The sequence below is a fragment of the Rutilus rutilus genome, assembly GCF_951802725.1.
Source record: "Rutilus rutilus genome assembly, chromosome: 19".
Classification (NCBI taxonomy): domain Eukaryota; kingdom Metazoa; phylum Chordata; class Actinopteri; order Cypriniformes; family Leuciscidae; genus Rutilus; species Rutilus rutilus.
Window position 1 is genome coordinate 24,885,562 of NC_140232.1, and position 17,429 is coordinate 24,902,990.

Here is a 17,429-nt window from a genome sequence, read left to right on the forward strand (position 1 = left end):
CTTGACACTGTCACTCGCCCATCCACTCGGACAATAACACGGGTCACGGCACCAGAGCTGGGGACTGCGGAAACACGACAACTGGCTCTCAGCACCGCCATTCATCCAAGTGTTACTGGCCGGAGTGACATATCCTTAAGACATGGAATGAAAAACAAACTTAAAATATATTTTTGCAGGCATTACTTCCTACAATGTTTGGATCCATTAATCATAGCTACGCCTGCGATCCAGTACACGTCAATGCAAAAATGATTAGAGGCAATAGCCAAAACGCATTACTGTCAAATAGATCGTGACAGTGATGAATTGAGGGTAAACAGTACAATATGTCAGAAACTAAACATTTAAACATTAAAAGACCCTGATGACATTCACAAATTCATGAAGAACGTCGTTTGTGCTGTAACATCTTCGGAACACAAATGAAGATCTTTTTAATGAAGTCTGTGTGCTTTCTTTTCCTCCATTGACAGCCTACGCAAATACCACTTTCAAACCCGAGAAAGGTAGTAAAGACATCATTGAAGTAATCCATGTGACTCCAGTGGTTTAACCTCAATTTTATGAAGTGACACACAATTTAGCACTTTATTTATAAAATATTAATTTCCAAAGCGTTTTCACGCAACGTCTGCTCTCGCGTCAACACGTGTCGGAGATTAATATTTTGTAAATAAAGTGTTAAATAGTTTTTTGTGCTAACAAAGCACTCACATCCCTTCATAAAATTGAGGTTAAACCACTGGAGTCACACGTATTACTTCAATGATGTCTTCTGGGGCTTGACAGTGGTAGTTGCATAGACTGTCAATGGTAGGACAGAAAGCTCAGAGATTTCATTAAAAATCTCTTCATTTGTGTTCTGAAGATGAACAAAAGCCCTACGGGTTTGGAATGACATGAGGGTGAGTAATTAATGACAGATTTTTAACTTTTGGGTGAACTAACCCTTTAAGAACCACTGCCGGATTATTTTGACTCCCTGTAAAATATGCAGTTTTAACAGAAAAAGCAGATAGATTAATAGATAAATGCAATTTCACTGTAACATATCGTTAGCCTCATAGCATAATTGCCTAAGTCATTTTTTGGCCAAATTGTGATATCTGCCTAACTTTACTGTCCTACCACTGTCTTGTTTTCCAAAAACATTGAAATATGACTTTTTGCTATGAGGCTAACGATATTTAAAAATGTGATGAAAGTAAAAAGTATGAATTAATATAGCTGACAGGCCTACTTTACAGTGCAAATCTATATCTAACAAGATAATACATGCATATTTAGAGTAGGCTAATATTAAAATGTATTTTTCAGAAACATACAAGATTTACAGTGAAACACGGTGAAAAGCGTATCAATTAAAAAAGGCATTCCCATGAGTCCCTATACATTACATTCGGTTTATCTAAATACTTAAATTTACTTTTTGAAATCAGTTATGCACATTAGGGTGTAACACGTTTGTTGTTTAGTTAATGCTTTTACTGTCATGTGTGTTACCCTGGATGGTATTTTGTGTAACACTGTGCTAACTGTCCATACATTTAATAGTAGCCTCATTGTTCATCACGTGGCATGAGACAGTGCTGTTTGTAAAATTATGGTGGTTATATTTTAAGGTACAAAGCAGATTTTAGTAATCCAAGTCAGCCAGGAATATTAACATTATACCGCAGTAGTAGATGATATAGCTGTATGAAATTGCAAATTAAAAGCTACAGCACAAAACTTCTTCCGTCATGACCGAAACGTCGTCAGGTGAATTTCTGGCGTCAAGAGCTGTCCGTTTCACAGCAGATTTAACAGGATTTTTATGGGGTTTACTTCGATTCATGCACATCCATCTAATGAAAAGTCTACATTCATCTAATGAAAAATGCAATATTTTCAATATAGCTACAGGCTAAAGATCAATGCTCTGTTCCATGACCGTCGAAATGCTACACACTCGCGTCCTCTGAAAGAACCTGTTCTCCCCTCCTCTTGTAAAACAAGCAGAGGGGGAAACATTCAAGGCGTTTCACGTTCTCGGCGCAGTTAAGCTGGAAACTTGAGGGGCGCAGCGCAGAGTTTAGTGCTCTCCACAGCTGGGCAACTGGACAGAGAGAGAGAGAGAGAGAACGAAAGAGAGAGAGAGATAGAGATAGAGAGAGAGACAGGAGACAACGCGAATCTCTTTGATAGTCTGGGGCAGTAGAATGGCGGAGTGGCAGAATGCTTCCCTTTCGAGACGGCAAATGTGAGCTCATTATCGTAACCGGCGTAAAACACTTAATTTGTGCTGTGAAACCAGGAAAAACTTGTAAACAACAGAGGTAACGGAGCTGAGGCAAACGTGAGGTGTCCTGTGCCCTCTCATCTCGAAATGAACTGTCACTCGGGACTACGATGGTTGGTAACTTTATGCGCTTTCTTTCAAGTGGGCTCAACCCGGGACACGCACGAGAGCACGCGGCAATGTGACAAGCCCGTATCGGTGAGTTTGTCTCAAACGCGCTTTCTGCAGTTGCTTCGCGCGCAATGCACGCACCTTTGGAGATCCTCGTAAATGACATGTTAAGATCTATCTTGAATGATATTATAAACAGATTGATTCGCTGTTTGATCTTCTCCGCTGCTGATGTGGGCTATTTTAAAGAGGTGCTTTTATTATCAACAATTGATTTTTTTTCTTTCTTTTTTTCTCCAGATTGTCAAGACACTAGGCTAAATCAAAATTATTAGAATGCGTGTAGGCCTATGTTTAATAGAAGTTCAGTTTGCGTTTTTTTAGTTGAATAAAATGAAAGACAATTGAATGATTTAAAAATAGATGCATTTGTTTTATCTGTACGATCTTTTTCTCAAACTAAAATTATATCTGGGCACTAAAATATGATTTTTTAATTTTATTTATTTTAACATAAAACTTTTGCTACTAGATTAAAGTGATCTTCGTTTCTTATTATTTAATTATTCTGCACGATATTGTTCCTCTTCGTATTATTAACAACATCAAATATAGCATATGCCTATATAATATTTAAAAATAAAATAGTTATCATATAAATCGCAATAGAAACAATTATTTGTATATTATTATTATTATATTTATTGCATTCCAGTTAATAATTGAGCCATAGGAATTTATTGTTTTAAAACAATTATTTTAGTGGCGTCCAGCCAACCGCGTGTCACTTCTTGTCATATACTCGTAGAAATCTGGGCCTGAAAAATGAAATTTTGTGCCAAGTGAAATACCGTTAAACTCTTGCCAGTGCAATGCCAGTTTATGTGTCAAAGGAAAAAGGGGAAGCCCACGGGTGAATAGACTTCAAATGCATTTATATGGGAAAAAATCACTGACCCCCATAAACTGATCAAGTTTCAGTGCGTGAGACGAGAACTGTTAAAGTAGTTATCGAGCATATTTACTTCATTATGATTTGGCAAGTGCGCGAGTCTGTTTAACGCAATTAATGTCTCGCTTTCATCTGAGCCATGCAGTGTGTCGAGGAGAGAATTCCTCATCGGTCGAGATGGAAATCATAAGGAAAGATGATGCATTATATTCCTTTAAACATATTGACTATCCCAAATCTTAATAGATATTCGCACATTCAATAGAGTTTGAGTAGCCTATATTTAGGCTAAAGTGCAACAGACTTTGTTAAATATAGGCTACTAATCCGAAAATGAATGCATTATGCACGCAAACGTTCTGCCAATTTACCTCTCTATTTGTTTTGACAATTAATGTTTATCTTTTCCTGGAGATTTATATCATTAATGGCCCCATTGTCCAGGACATGACCTGTGCATTCTTTATGTAATTCATAATGCGCGAGTACTGCGAGGCCTGTTTTTGGTTAAGAAATTACTCTATAAAACAGAGCAGAGGGTCTGCAAATGTGACCGGCTAATACACAATATATTACTTTAGTATAAGCTTCTCTCCAGTAAAGCTGGTCAGTGTTCGAGTCATTTTCACAGGTGTCCATTAGGCTAATACAAAGACGAGCCGTCGCACGTGGCCATTTACGAACAAGGACTTCAGGCGTGAAGACCTAGAAAAGAAGGAATAAAGGAATAGCTAAATAAATGCTGACAACCAAGGCACATTAGCAACACTAACAACAATAAGGATATCAGATTAAATTTTTTAAAAGATAAGATTAAAACATGAAAGTTCTTAGAAATGCATTCGCATTTATATTGGTTTCATACATTTTTGAAAAAACATTTAGACCATTTTTTTTATATATGTTGATTTCATGACCCTAAAATATCACGTCACCAAGTAAACAGTACTGAAATATTTTATGTAGGCTACACATAGCTTAATCATAATAAAAAATATATAAAAAAATCATTATATATCATATTTTTTCAGCATGGAGAGTTGCTTACATTTACTCTATTTGATTTGATCAATTTTTATAAAAAGGTAAAACAAATGTTATGACATGGGGGTCTTAAGGTGTTTTTGTCACATGACACCAAAATGGCTTTCAGCATAACACCCTCATAAAAATATTAAAATGTCTAATTCAGAAATAATAGAAGAGGTGTATCCAAGTCATTTCTGTATGAATTGCATTTCGTAATGTAGGCCTACTTAATAGATCCAGTCAAAAAGAAAAAAAGAGTTATGTGCAAGTATAAGATACCTGGGGAAGGGGGACCTTCAAAAAATATAGTCAAACATCACTTGCAGTTCTTTCTGCTCTCATTACCATCAGCTCTGACTAGTGGTTAATAAACTCTAAACTGCTCTCTCCTGATCTGAGGTGGATGAACAATTCATTCAAATTAAAGATTGACCGTTTAAGCGTGAGTTGTTCATTGAAGGTTACATTTTACGAGGGCACTGCTATTGACAGCCTCAGAAACTAGTAAATACTTGAGAGTTTCAGAGGGTGCAGAACAGAAGAGGTTTGCAGCTCTGCGGAGTGTAAAGGCCCTTTTTACGAGGAGAGGCACACTGTAAACTAAGAACCCCAGTTAAACATTTCCACCCCAGATTTAATACGCCAGCTCTATCAGTGCACTGGCATGAACCAACTCCTGTGATACAGCTACTATACGGTGCTTTTTTTCTCTCAGTTTGACTGTGAATAAGGAAAAAGTTAATGCATGTTAATGTCTTACTCTGTGGAATCCAGTTAAGATCAGTGTCCAATACTTCATCAGTGTGGTTTACTTTGATTCATGCAGTTAAAAAATGTATTAAGATTTTTAAAAATTATAATCAAATTAAAATATATAGGCTACTTTTCTAAATATATAGCTATTCGAGTTAAAGGAAATAACCTTGATGTGTTTGTGTCAGTCCAATGTTTTAATTACCCTAAAATCTCTTCTCTATTCCTTTTCTCTTTATAAAGCAGAAAGACATGAACTCCTTCCTGTGGACTGTGAAACGGCCTCCTCCTTACCCTCCGTCCTATTTGTTCGGGACAATCCACGTCCCCTACACTCGAGTCTGGGACTACATCCCTGAGAATTCGAAACAGGCCTTCCAGACCAGCACCAATGTATTCTTTGAACTGGACCTCACAAATCCTCTAACCATCTCAAAACTCACCAGCTGCCAGCTTCTGCCCAACGGAGAAAACCTCCAGACGTTACTGCCGCGCGACCTCTACCGTCGCCTCAAGCGCCACCTGGACTACGTCAAACACATGATGCCCTTCTGGATGACGGCAGATCAGCGTGGCCGTGGACTTTATGCTGACTACCTCTTCAATGCCATTGCGGGGAACTGGGAACGCAAGAGGCCTGTATGGGTGATGCTGATGGTGAACTCTCTGACTGAAGCAGATGTGCGGTCGAGGGGAACTCCGGTGCTCGATTTGTTCATGGCGCAGGAGGCAGAGCGTCTCGGGAAGCAGACAGGTGCTGTGGAGAGGGTGGAGGAACAGTGTCATCCCCTGAATGGACTGAACTTCTCACAGGTCAGTGAGCAGGCAACCAGACAGAGAGGCCTGTGTGTGTGTTTTGGCAAGTGTGCATGGGAGATCCGGTGGTAAAAAAAAAAAAAAGGTGTTGTTATGGATTAAGTGATTATGAATGTCCACCGACAGACCAGAGCAGGGAGGAAATGAGATAAAAGTCTGACAAAAAAAAGTCTGAAGCCACTGAAGTTAAATCAGAGGGGGAGGGAGAGCAGCTGTCAGGTTGATAGATTGGTGTGGAAATCAATGCTGAATAATATTTATGAGGTATAGAGGGAGGAAAGAGAATGACTCTGGCTGCCTGTGGGGTCGCGCTGTCATCTGACACGTCTTGATTATCCTATTGCTGCATGTCGAATGTAACATTAGAGTGAAAGATGGAGAAACTTACCTAATTGCTTGATGATATGCAGGTGGAGGGTATCCAGCTTTTATTTCTGCACTGAAGAAGTGGGTCAGAAATATGTATAGAGCGTAGGAGTTATATTAAACAGGCAGACAGTTTTTGCTTGCCACACACACACACACACATTCTTGTACATCTATCTTTATGAGGACATTCATTGACACAATGCAATCTCTAGCCGCTTACCCTAACCTTACCCATCACAACTAAGTGCCTATAACCCGAACCCTTACCCTAAACCTACCCTTAACCTAATTTTAACTTTATCCCTAAAACCAAGTCTTGACCCTCAAACAGGCCTTTAAAGGGGTCTCAGAAAGTGAGGACCGGCCAAAATGTCCTCACTTTACTCTCTTTGTCCTCACTCCAATGGTCTAAAACTCAATCTGGTCCTCACAAAGATAGTTGTACAAGTACACACACACACGCACATAAAAAAATAAAAAAATAAAATATATATATAAAAAATTCACATCCACAAATTCAACACGGCAGAGAGAGTTTTTGTTCCTTGTGTGACACATATATACATAAAAAATATATACATCCGCAACCTCAGCACCACAAAACCTGCATCAGTGGCAGCAACACAGTCATAAACGCTCACACTGCAACTGAATCTGTGAGTCGGGGCCCCCGTGTGACAGGCAACAGGGCTCCTGTGCTAATTTGAGAGGGTACAGGGGCAACGTAGCCTCTCCACTTTCATCAGCACCTCCTAACTATGCTGTCAAAAAAGAACATGCCTTCAGGGCCCGCCATACAGCGCACCCCTGTAAGGAATCGTGGGAAATGTAGACCCAGCTAAGGGTGACGGCACTCTCGTCTTTAATCTGGGAGAGGTCAAAATACCACTCTCATTCCCAGGCTGAGCAAGTCGAAAAATCGTATTTAATGTAGCAGCAAAATAATGCTTTCAGGCTGAACGGCTTTTGGGTTTGGATATTTATTGCATCAAATATTTCTTTGAGTATGAGTTTACTTTTCAGCGAATTGTGTTCGTACACTAAATGTGATCAGAATGGGCAGAGCAGATGGAGTTAGGCACTGCAATGTGAACTGTTACAAAGTGCTCTTAATGACTGTAGAAGTCTCTGCTTTAGATTCTGGCGAAGGCTCAGCCAGCGATCCATTTTAATCACAGGGCTAATCAGCAAGCTTTTGAACATCTGAATTTCCTACAGCTTTCCACCCAAAAATAGTCCCAGAAGAAGTAAAGAGCATGAAATGAAAATGACAGGCAAATGATTATGCTGTATTAGAATCTGAGGGATAATTTGAGCGCTGTGCTCGCCTGGAACGCTCAAGCAGGAGTGAGGTCAGACGGCAAGATCATGCGTGGAGGCAAGAAGGAAGGGGTTGGATGATGTGTAGGCTGTGGTGTCGCTGCGAGGCTTAATCTGAAACATGAGCCACGGGATTGTGGGAGATCAGAGTTGGGAATGCTTCCAAATGCCGCTAGCCGGCGTATTAATCGCTCCCAATAAAAGTAACTGCCTACGATATCCTCAATCTTGCAGTGCGCTCTTTCTTGGGGCTTTGTGGTGTGAGTCATCAGTTGTCACTGACATTAACCTCCTTGGCCTTTACCTTAGGTTAAAGCAGTTAGCCTGACCTTTTACCTCTCTGTTCCCGACGCTGGGAATCGTCGCCAAGAGCTCAGGAAGTGCTTTGAGCTTGAAAGGTGCTACAGAAAAACAGGTCCCATCTCAGTGCTGATGTGGTTCCTTGGGGGATAATGGGGTGTGATGCCTGGAGGATAGAGCGGTTTGCCTGGCCTGGCACAGATCCATGTCTGGCTCTCGGATGGAGTGCAGGGGGGAGTTGAAGAGCATTGGGGAGGGTTTGGCTTTCTCCTTGAAGCAGGAGTGGTGAGTTTCAAAAGCCGCATGGAGCGCATGGTTCATCTCTAGCTTCGCAAACATGGATGAACACAGACAGCTGGGCATGACAGGAAGCAACACACACTTACTTAAAGCTTAAAGCATGCAGAATACACCAGGCAATAGCAGAACAGGGTGTCCATAGGGGTGGAGGACAAGCTGTTTATCTCTGGTTTCGTGAGAAAAGCTCCCATAATGCATCACTGGACTGAATGCCTCATGCCTATGCTAAAGCAATGTATGCATGTGCTTATTTATTCATTTTGAGGTCACTTCTTAGCTAGCATTTGACAATTGTGGTGAAGACAAAAAATGTACAAGAAACGTCATATATATGCCAATCTCGTCAGGGCTGAGGTCAAAAGTCACTGCCTTGCTGACGATGCAGACAACCCCATGTATACTAGAGTCTCTGTGTGATTCTGACCAGCAGAAAGGGAAAGTCACAAGGCTATTTCAGGCTCTGCGTAAGGAGTGAAAACCCCACTGCAAACTTAGACTAACAGTATAAAGTTGTTGGATCTCACACTTTAGCAGAAGCCACATCTGTTTTCAGCTGTGAAGAAGTGCTAAAGTGTTGATGGACCGTGGAGGGATATAGTCTGTTAAAATGGGATTAACAGAAATATATAGGTTGAATACAGCAGAAATGTTTGTACACTCACTGTGAAATTGTCATGATCTTTTCAGCATATTATTATACAGCAATTAATTCCAGTCCACTAATTTGTTTGTATCACTGCTTCTCTGTGTTTGCTACAGAGAATTCCAACTGTATAAGCTAAAGTATTTTTGTTGGCGGCGCAAAAATAAACATGGCCAGCCATATTGTGAATGAAATGTCAGTTACCTTGTATTAATTTGTTCAAAAACTTGTTCTTGTTCAAACGTTTGGTGTTATAGTAAGATTTTTATAAAAAATAATTTAATACTTTTATTCAGCAAGGCGGCATTCTAAAGGATCGTGTGATACTGAAGATTGGAGTAATGGCTGCTGAAAATATATGTTTAATATCATTATTTTATAATACTGTATATATATATTTTTTAAATATATTCAAATAAATATATTCAAATAGCTATTTTAAATTGTAATATTCACAATATCATGTTTTCCCTGCATTTTAATCAAAGAAATACAGCCTTGAATAGACTTCTTTGAAACTAGCAACTTAAAAATGAAGAACATCATAAGCAAGCACCCGAATCACAGCCATTCAGTGTTCAGTGTTCAGCTTGTATTCTTACTGCTTAATTAGAAATGTTATTAGGAATGACACCATGATGGAAAATGTGTGTAAAATTTCCATCATAAATTTTGCAAATGGTCAACTGGCCATTCAAAAGAGTTTATAATCAGCATTGTGCTACAAATATTTACTCAATACTCCATGCTGTCATCATCTGATGGACTTCGGATAAATAATGCATATTTAAATGATAGAATTAAGGAGAATCTGACTTTTGCTGCATTTAAATATTTACATTCCAGGTCTCATGTGTAAGAACTGGGCGCTATGATCTGCTGGCATGAGCAACGGCGTGATGGAAAAAGCAGCCACCTCTCTGCTCCTGCTGGATAACCTCCTAGCCCAAAATATTCTCATTGCCTCTCTCTTTTTTTCCCTCGTCCTCTTCGTGGAGGCATTTTGCACACCTCTGTGACACTCTACCTGCAAAGAGTGGAATTTTAATGTCAGCATAATGGAATTAGAATAAATGGAGAATTAGAATATCAGAATATGGGAATGTGAACACATGAGCTTCAGTCTGGTGGAAGCAAAGATGTTATCATCAAATTCTTTCCTCATTGTTTCAAGATGGTATTGGAGCTTGGTGTTTTCGTGTGGCTGATTGGCTGATGTTTAAGCATGTCTTTAAATATTACCCAAGATTCTGGCACTCTCTATTTCATAAATACTTTTGACTCAGGAATGACCTCTGTTTGTATATCCACGACTTAATTTTCTCAATTACCCATCATGCTCTTAAAGAAATGCAATTTCCATTTGGAGAATGTCCACTAGGGGACTTAAGCTTTCAATGATATCAAGAGCAAATGTGCATAGAAGTGGCACCGAAGCCAAATCAGGCAATCTGCGGGGCCTGTAAGCGTACACGCGGCAGTCAAACCGCTGGCCTAATTACTTAATTGGCCTTTCTAATGACTAAATTGTCCCCTGCTGTCCAGGACCACTTAAACAATTATGTATTGGCCTGAAAAGGAGGCTTGCTGTGGAAATCACTGAAGTGGAAAAGCCAAGCCATGGATACCGTGAATGTTTACTTTCATCAAATAGGAGGTAGTTACCTACATCAAAGTGCCATCTTTCCCCAAAGTGTGACACACACACAGCGAGGAAGCAGTGGTCAGCAAGGCCAACTCTGTGTCTGTGCTGAGGGTGCGCCCTTCCTCGCAGAGGTAATTATCCATGAAGTACACACTGGAGTTTGTGTCCCACAAACATCCTGTCCTGTGGCTTTTTCTGCTTTCTGTCAAGTTGAAAATAGAAGTGGATAATGTTAATGCGTAAAATGAATTTGGACTCAATAGCAAAAGATGTGTGTCTGCGAGTGTATACTACAGTTCATACGTTTCGTTTTGGTAAGATTGCTATTATGTGCTTGATAGAAGTCTATTAAAGTGGTCATGAATTGAGAAATCAAATTTCCTTTCCTCGACATATACGGTCATTGTGCTCTAAAAACATCCTGTAAGTTTTAGAACTCAAAACCTAGTCCAAAAACAGCTTTTATTGAATCCAAGCTTAGAAAATGACTTGTTTGGAATTTTGTCACATTGTGACGTAATAGTGTGACGAAAGACTGCCTCAGCAGAATAAAAACAATGCCTACTTCTACATCATCGTATCTTTTGCCCGGCCCACTGGCGCGTTAGTGAGAAAGAGAGAGAAAAGAGGTACAAAGTGGTTTTATATTTTCAACTATGTGAATGTCTCAGTAGAGCTTTGTTTATTTGTTTAGTACATTTCACTGTGAGGCTTAGGTAAATCAGTTGCAATTTCGGCGCAAACTTTGCAAACAGACTTTCACTGTAAGAAATGGACCTGACAGTAATGTCACAACATATAAGTAACCATGTTCATTCCATTGCCTGATCTGTGATCAGTGATTTCTGATATTTAATGATTCATGCAGTCAGACGTTCTTTGTATCAATGCTGTTAATGCATCAGTAAATCAGTCTATTGTTAGTGATCCATGAAACATCTCAATGACTGAATGAATGGCCTGAATGAAAGTCTGTTGTGCTACAGTATTCCAGCGCTAATGAATTCTGCACATTGGGGATAGATCGTGCTATGAGCTCCCAACAGCTGGGAATGCACAAGACAGAGTGCTATTCCACACAGCTGTGATCCCAGTGCCAAGATCCACCTTTCTTTTCCTTTCTCTTCATCATCTTCACTGCATTCCTCCTTGAGAATGGAACAGTCATTTCATCTTTGCTTTAATGACCTAACGTCACGCAAAAGGTCTCCCACCGGCTGTCTTACCTATCAGTGAGAACAAGGTCTATTTTACAAAAAAAAAAGAAAAACACACACACAAATACAACCAATGGGCGTAACAGAGTTAAATCAGATAACACACTACAAACACCCTTCAAACGGTCAACAGGTTTGGAGAGTGTTCCCTCTTCATAGGAAAGATTTCTGAGGCGACTGACCACAAACATGGCACCCTTTCAGAAATATGAGGAAACTTTCCAGCAGTGCTTTTGTTAGTGGAACAAAGAAGATTGAAATGAGACTGAAACATTTTTGTCATGTACACACACAGACACAAAACTAGAGGAAATCCACTTGTGTGGTCGACTTCATCACATTTGAAAGTACATGAACTGAAAGACACTAAATGAGAAATTGAACATTACTTTATACAAAATTCAGCTCTGCCATCACAAGTATATATTACATTTGAAAATATATTCACATAGAAAACAGCTACTTTTTCTATGCAAATGTTCATCAGGATTGGTGAGCATAGGAGACTTCTTTAAAAAAATTACACTACATTAAATGGTAGTGTGTATGTGTGTGTTATATATATATATATTGTCACATTTCAACCTCATCCAATAAATCTTAATAGATAAAATACATTATTTGAATTTAATATATAATAATTATTGAATATAATAATGTTAAGTTCAGAATATTCAGTTTCAGGAATCTGTCATCACAGAAGGTAAATGTATTTTGAAAACTCTTTAATCCAGAGACCCTCCATGTTTGGTTCTATGGTCTTTTTCTGAATCTTATCAGGTTCACAGCACACATGAGCAGCCTCTTGTTGACCTCTGCTCTAACACGATCCGTACTCTCCCTAAAACACTCCTCTGGGTCCTGCCCGTACATGTCAGCACAAACCCCACGAGATGAGTAAAGATGGGAATAGGGCCACTTCTGTGACCCCTGGACAAGCAGGCACGTGCATGCAGAGTAAGAATCATTGCCCTAATCCAGTGGTTCTCAATTCCAGTCCTCGGGACCCGCTGCTCTGCACATTTTGTATGTCTCCCTTATTTAACACACCTGAACCAGATCATCAGCTCATTAGGAGAAACTCCATGAACTGAACTGAGTGTGTCAGATAAGAGAGACGTACAAAATGTGCAGAGCAAGTGGTCCCGAGGACTGGAATTGAGAACCACTGCCCTAATCACAATATTCATTTTCCTTATGGACAGTTTTGAACCATACAGCTTCTGTCAGGCTGCTATTGTTTGAACAGATGCTGCTAGCCACTGACTAAAACATCTCTCTTCTTCTTTTATCATTTCCACCTCCGCCTCAGACAAAGTTTTCATAGCTCGCCCCCACCGGGTCGGGACTGTTGTGAATAGTGCCCGCTGGATCGCTAGAAATGCGGCTCCTCTCGTAAAGTTTTACAGGCGTGCACATAAATCCTCTGATTCCCTGTCAACCTCTTCCCCTCAAAACCTCACTTTGTCACTGTAACCTCTGCAGGCTCAGAGTCTGAACAACCCCTGATCTTCAGCGCCTGAGGGGTGCAGACAGGCTTCAGTGATATTAACAAGGTCTCATACTCAGATGCAAAGTTATCACCATTCTGCTCTTGAGAGAGGCATGATGGGAAAGATTGTATATCATTCCATCCATTTTTTTAACGAGATCAGAATGAGATCAGGCAAATTCAGTCCCAGTTCATCAATAAAACAGGGATATGATGCAGTGCTCACTGTTCGTGGCTGTTTATATATAGCTACATGGGGAAGAAACTACATCTACAGTACTTGGTTATGGCATTTGGAGGGCTTTATCCCCCCTAGTCCATCTAAGATGACAGCAGATAGGTCCAGATTAGCACAATATTAGGTTTCTGCACTGCGCTAATACTTTAGAGCCAGTGACATCAAAGGGGAAACAGTGACACATATCTGTTACTGACAGATCATCAACCAGTCTCATTTTATCCCCTCTCCTTTATTCTTAAATATTATAAACCCAATCCCTGCTCTCACTCTCACCCCTACATAACCTCATTTAGTGCTTATAATGCTCCCTACAAAGCATTACAAATGTAATTCTGTCTTCATTTAAAGTACCTGTCAAAAGTTTAGAAACATACATTTTTTTTTAAATGTTTTTAAAAGTAGTCTCTTATGCTCAACAAGGCTGCATTAATTTAATCAAAAATACAGTAAAAATAGTAATATTGTAAAATATTATTACAAGTTTTCTATTTGAATATATTTTAAATGCAATTTTTTTAAATTGCATTTTTGGACATTGATAAAGTCATTGACATAGTTTTTAATTTTAAAAGGTAGTAATTTTCCTTTGCCTACATTCCTTACAATGCACAAAATTGTCCAACCTTCAGGCTGTCCTTGAGTTAAATACTTGAGTGTTTTTACAATCTTTTTTTCCAGAAACAATATACTTTTGATTCAGCCTACAGAGAGATTCTGGTTAGCCACTCAATGTTGCATTGTTTAAGTCTCGTTGTAGAGTTGGGACATGGTGTTGTTTTCTATCACGGTTGTCTGCTGGTTGAACTTTCAACATTCGGATGCTCTTGTTTTGCACATGTAATAACAGACTGATTGAAAGAATTGATGTTTTGTCTTTTTCCCTATTTATGGCCAAGAAAAGTGATGTTTTGGCATATCGTTCTTCTCATCTTCTCTGTTTTTCCTCCGCCTCAGATCTCGCTCAATTTCACCTGCCATTTAATGTTCCGATTCCTGTTCTCCACCTCTCTCCTTTCTCAGCTTTCCCTCTGCACCCACTGGAACAGCTTATATGTAATATCAAACACATGGCAACGTTTATAGAAGGCAAATGAGTTGAGAAATCAAATTTGCTTAACGATTCCAGCTTTGGTTCCTCAGGAACCAGTTACCATGGGAGATGATGATGGGCATCTGAAATTACACCCTCCAGACAGAAAAACAGGAAGACAGGAGGAGAGAGAGAACGAGTGAGAGAAATCTCAGGTTTTCTGAGTCACAGTGAGAGAGGACAAGTTTTTTGGGCCTCTTGTGCACTACCGACTACACTGTAAAAAATCCAACTTACGTTTTGTATGACAAACTCAGTTTTTAAAGTTTATTCAACTATTTAACATGAAAAAAGTTGAGAAAAGTTGAGATAACTCAAACACATAAGTTGAGAAAACTCAAAAATATCTTTTCAAAATCTAAATATAAGTTTTCTCAACTTTTTTTTTTTTTACAGTGTATATATATATAATATAATACTATAGGCTATATATAAACTAAGAATAAAAAAAACCTAGAAATGTTACTTCGGCAGTTAACTGAAATCAAATTTTAAGTTGAGGTTCTTAATTTAATACAGTAAAATAAAAACTGAAGTAAATATAAATTAAAGCTAAAATTATGAATTTAATAAAGTAAAAAAAATATATTTAAAAATGCTATTACAAATTAAAAAATGAAAACTGAAACTTTTACAAAATAAAAGCAAATTCCAAATATTAATAAATACTATAACAGTATATAAATGATCCTAAAACAACACTGAAAGAAAGAAAGAAAGAAAGAAAGAAAGAAAGAAAGAAAGAAAGAAAGAAAGAAAGAAAGAAAAGGAAAACACTCATTAATACACCATGATTTTATAAATACAGCTTAATTGTGTTTATAACTTTTAAATGGATATTTGACGCAACGTCAGCGATGAATGAAAATGAGAAAAAAAACATAACGATTGGGAACAGGGGAATAATAAGGTACCATCTCACATTCTTTCTTCTGAGAGCTGGACACCGAGAAAGAGAGAAAGGGGGGTTCGGCTGGGAGTGAACACGCAGGCCTATTCAGATAGCATAGTTTGGTTTGGCAGCGAAAAGCCTGTGTGTAAGCAGTCTGGGTAATTGGTTTCTGATGCCCTTGTCAGTTTTCGGCCAGACCACCTGCCCAAGGGAGGAGGTTGAGTGAGCGAGAGAAAAAGAGACTTGCACTACAGCATCTCTATCCCACCCATCAAGCTCTTAACCCCTCCCTGACTTTCCAAAATGCCCCCAGTTCAGCCCGCACTGCTACACTGGATCATTCACAGGGCCCATGTGCAGTGTATTTGATTATGATGATGGTCAGATGGGCATCGCAGTATGAGAACAGCTCCTGCGAGGCTTGATCGTCCCCCAAGCAGGGTGCCAGCGGATATGTGCACCACAAGGCAACTGTACAGAACCTCTAATATGAAAAATATGGCTTCAGGCACTCGTCCGTGCCAGAGAGCGCTTTTCCGTGGCTTGCCATGATATTCGATCGACATGCATTAGCAAATCCTTTCGCTTTCAAACGCATAAATCACGTTTCTCTGTTCCGGCTCTCACAGGTAACAGTCATAACAGCCATTTCTCTGTGTTTTAAGCAAAAAAAAAAAGCTGCATGAGAGACTATCTGCCGTGTCTGAGCGGCTTTGAGCACCAGTCTAGAGAGACCGAACGCTGTTGGCGTGCCAAAAGCTAAGGGAGATGGAGAAAATAAATGATTGAGAGAATAACGGACACCTTCCAGACGTAGCTCGGCTATTATGCCGGCCAACTCAAGCACATGGCTGCGGTGTGAATGGCTTTTTAATGCCTGCTAACAGGAGAGGCATTTAGCACGATGGAGAACTGGAGATGGGAAGAGAGTGTCGACAGAGCGGGGAAGGGTCTTTCCAACCATCCATGACTGAGCCGAACACGTCATCTTTCCTTGGTGTCCACTAATCCTGAATTTTACCACCATCAACGCTTGTTGGATTCAGTTAGATCTACACATAAAGGCAGCCAAAAATGACTTGAAAGGTTTAAAAAACATCTTGGAGAGGTTCAATTAATGGTATAATGTGTTTTTGCTGGAATAATGCTGAGAGAAATTAGCTGAGAGTTTAAAAACACCAGTGTGGAGAAATATTGGGACATTGTTGTGATTCCTGGGAGTCTGTTATTACAGCACCACGTTCGGCCCACCAGCTGAAGCAATTACAGATATTCAGGCTTTTCAGCCCAAGATTTACATATTTCAGCACCTTTGACTTCAGCCCTGAGATGACCTCTGTGTATCCACAGCTTTGAATGGCAGTTATACCACTCAGCATGCACAAATGTTTCCCGTGTTTGTATATCTGTGTGCTTAAGACACTCTCTGTGTCAGCTGGCCTGCTGTATACAGCCACGACTGCTGTAAATTCCCCAGCAAATTCCTAAAAACAGGTCAGAGGAGGGTGAAACAGGTCACTACGGAGAAGATAAGGTATACGATTGACTACACTTTGGAGAGGAGAAGTTAAAGGAATGTTCTTGGTTCAAAATAAGCGAATCTCTATCAACAGCATTGCTGTCATGCTGTCGAATAACACAAAAAATAACTTGGACCCGTCCCTCAGTAACTAAAAATCATTTTACGGTACTCACAATAGAAGTCTAAGGTGGAAGGCTTTCCGCTAGGATAAATGTTAAAAAATACTCTAAAGTAAAGCCCCAAAACAAACATTATGTGTGTTAATGAGTAAAAATTGTACATTAGGGTACTAAAACTAAGTGTAGTTAAGTTATAAAGGTGGACCTTTTGAGGGTGCTGCCCCAATGGCAAACTGCTGTAGCCTTAAAAGTAAAAGTTTTGCACATGGTTTTTGGATACTACACAAGGAAAGGAATTCCACTGTATATAAATTACTGTAAACATCACTGTTAT

General features: G+C 39.4%; 1 protein-coding gene across 2 annotated transcripts in view; it reads left to right on the forward strand.

The window, feature by feature from the left end:
- Positions 1-1,980: 1,980 nt before the first annotated feature.
- Positions 1,981-17,429, forward strand: part of trabd2b (TraB domain containing 2B) — a 54,477-nt gene continuing 39,028 nt past the window's right edge. The window contains exons 1-2 of one of the 2 annotated variants that reach the window (XM_084390219.1): positions 1,981-2,482; positions 5,376-5,942. In XM_084390219.1, the coding sequence (XP_084246345.1) occupies positions 2,372-2,482; positions 5,376-5,942 (678 nt within the window). In that variant the 5' untranslated portion in view covers positions 1,981-2,371. Of the gene's footprint in view, positions 2,483-5,372; positions 5,943-17,429 lie in introns of both variants that reach the window. The other variant, XM_084390218.1, reaches the window with a different exon arrangement.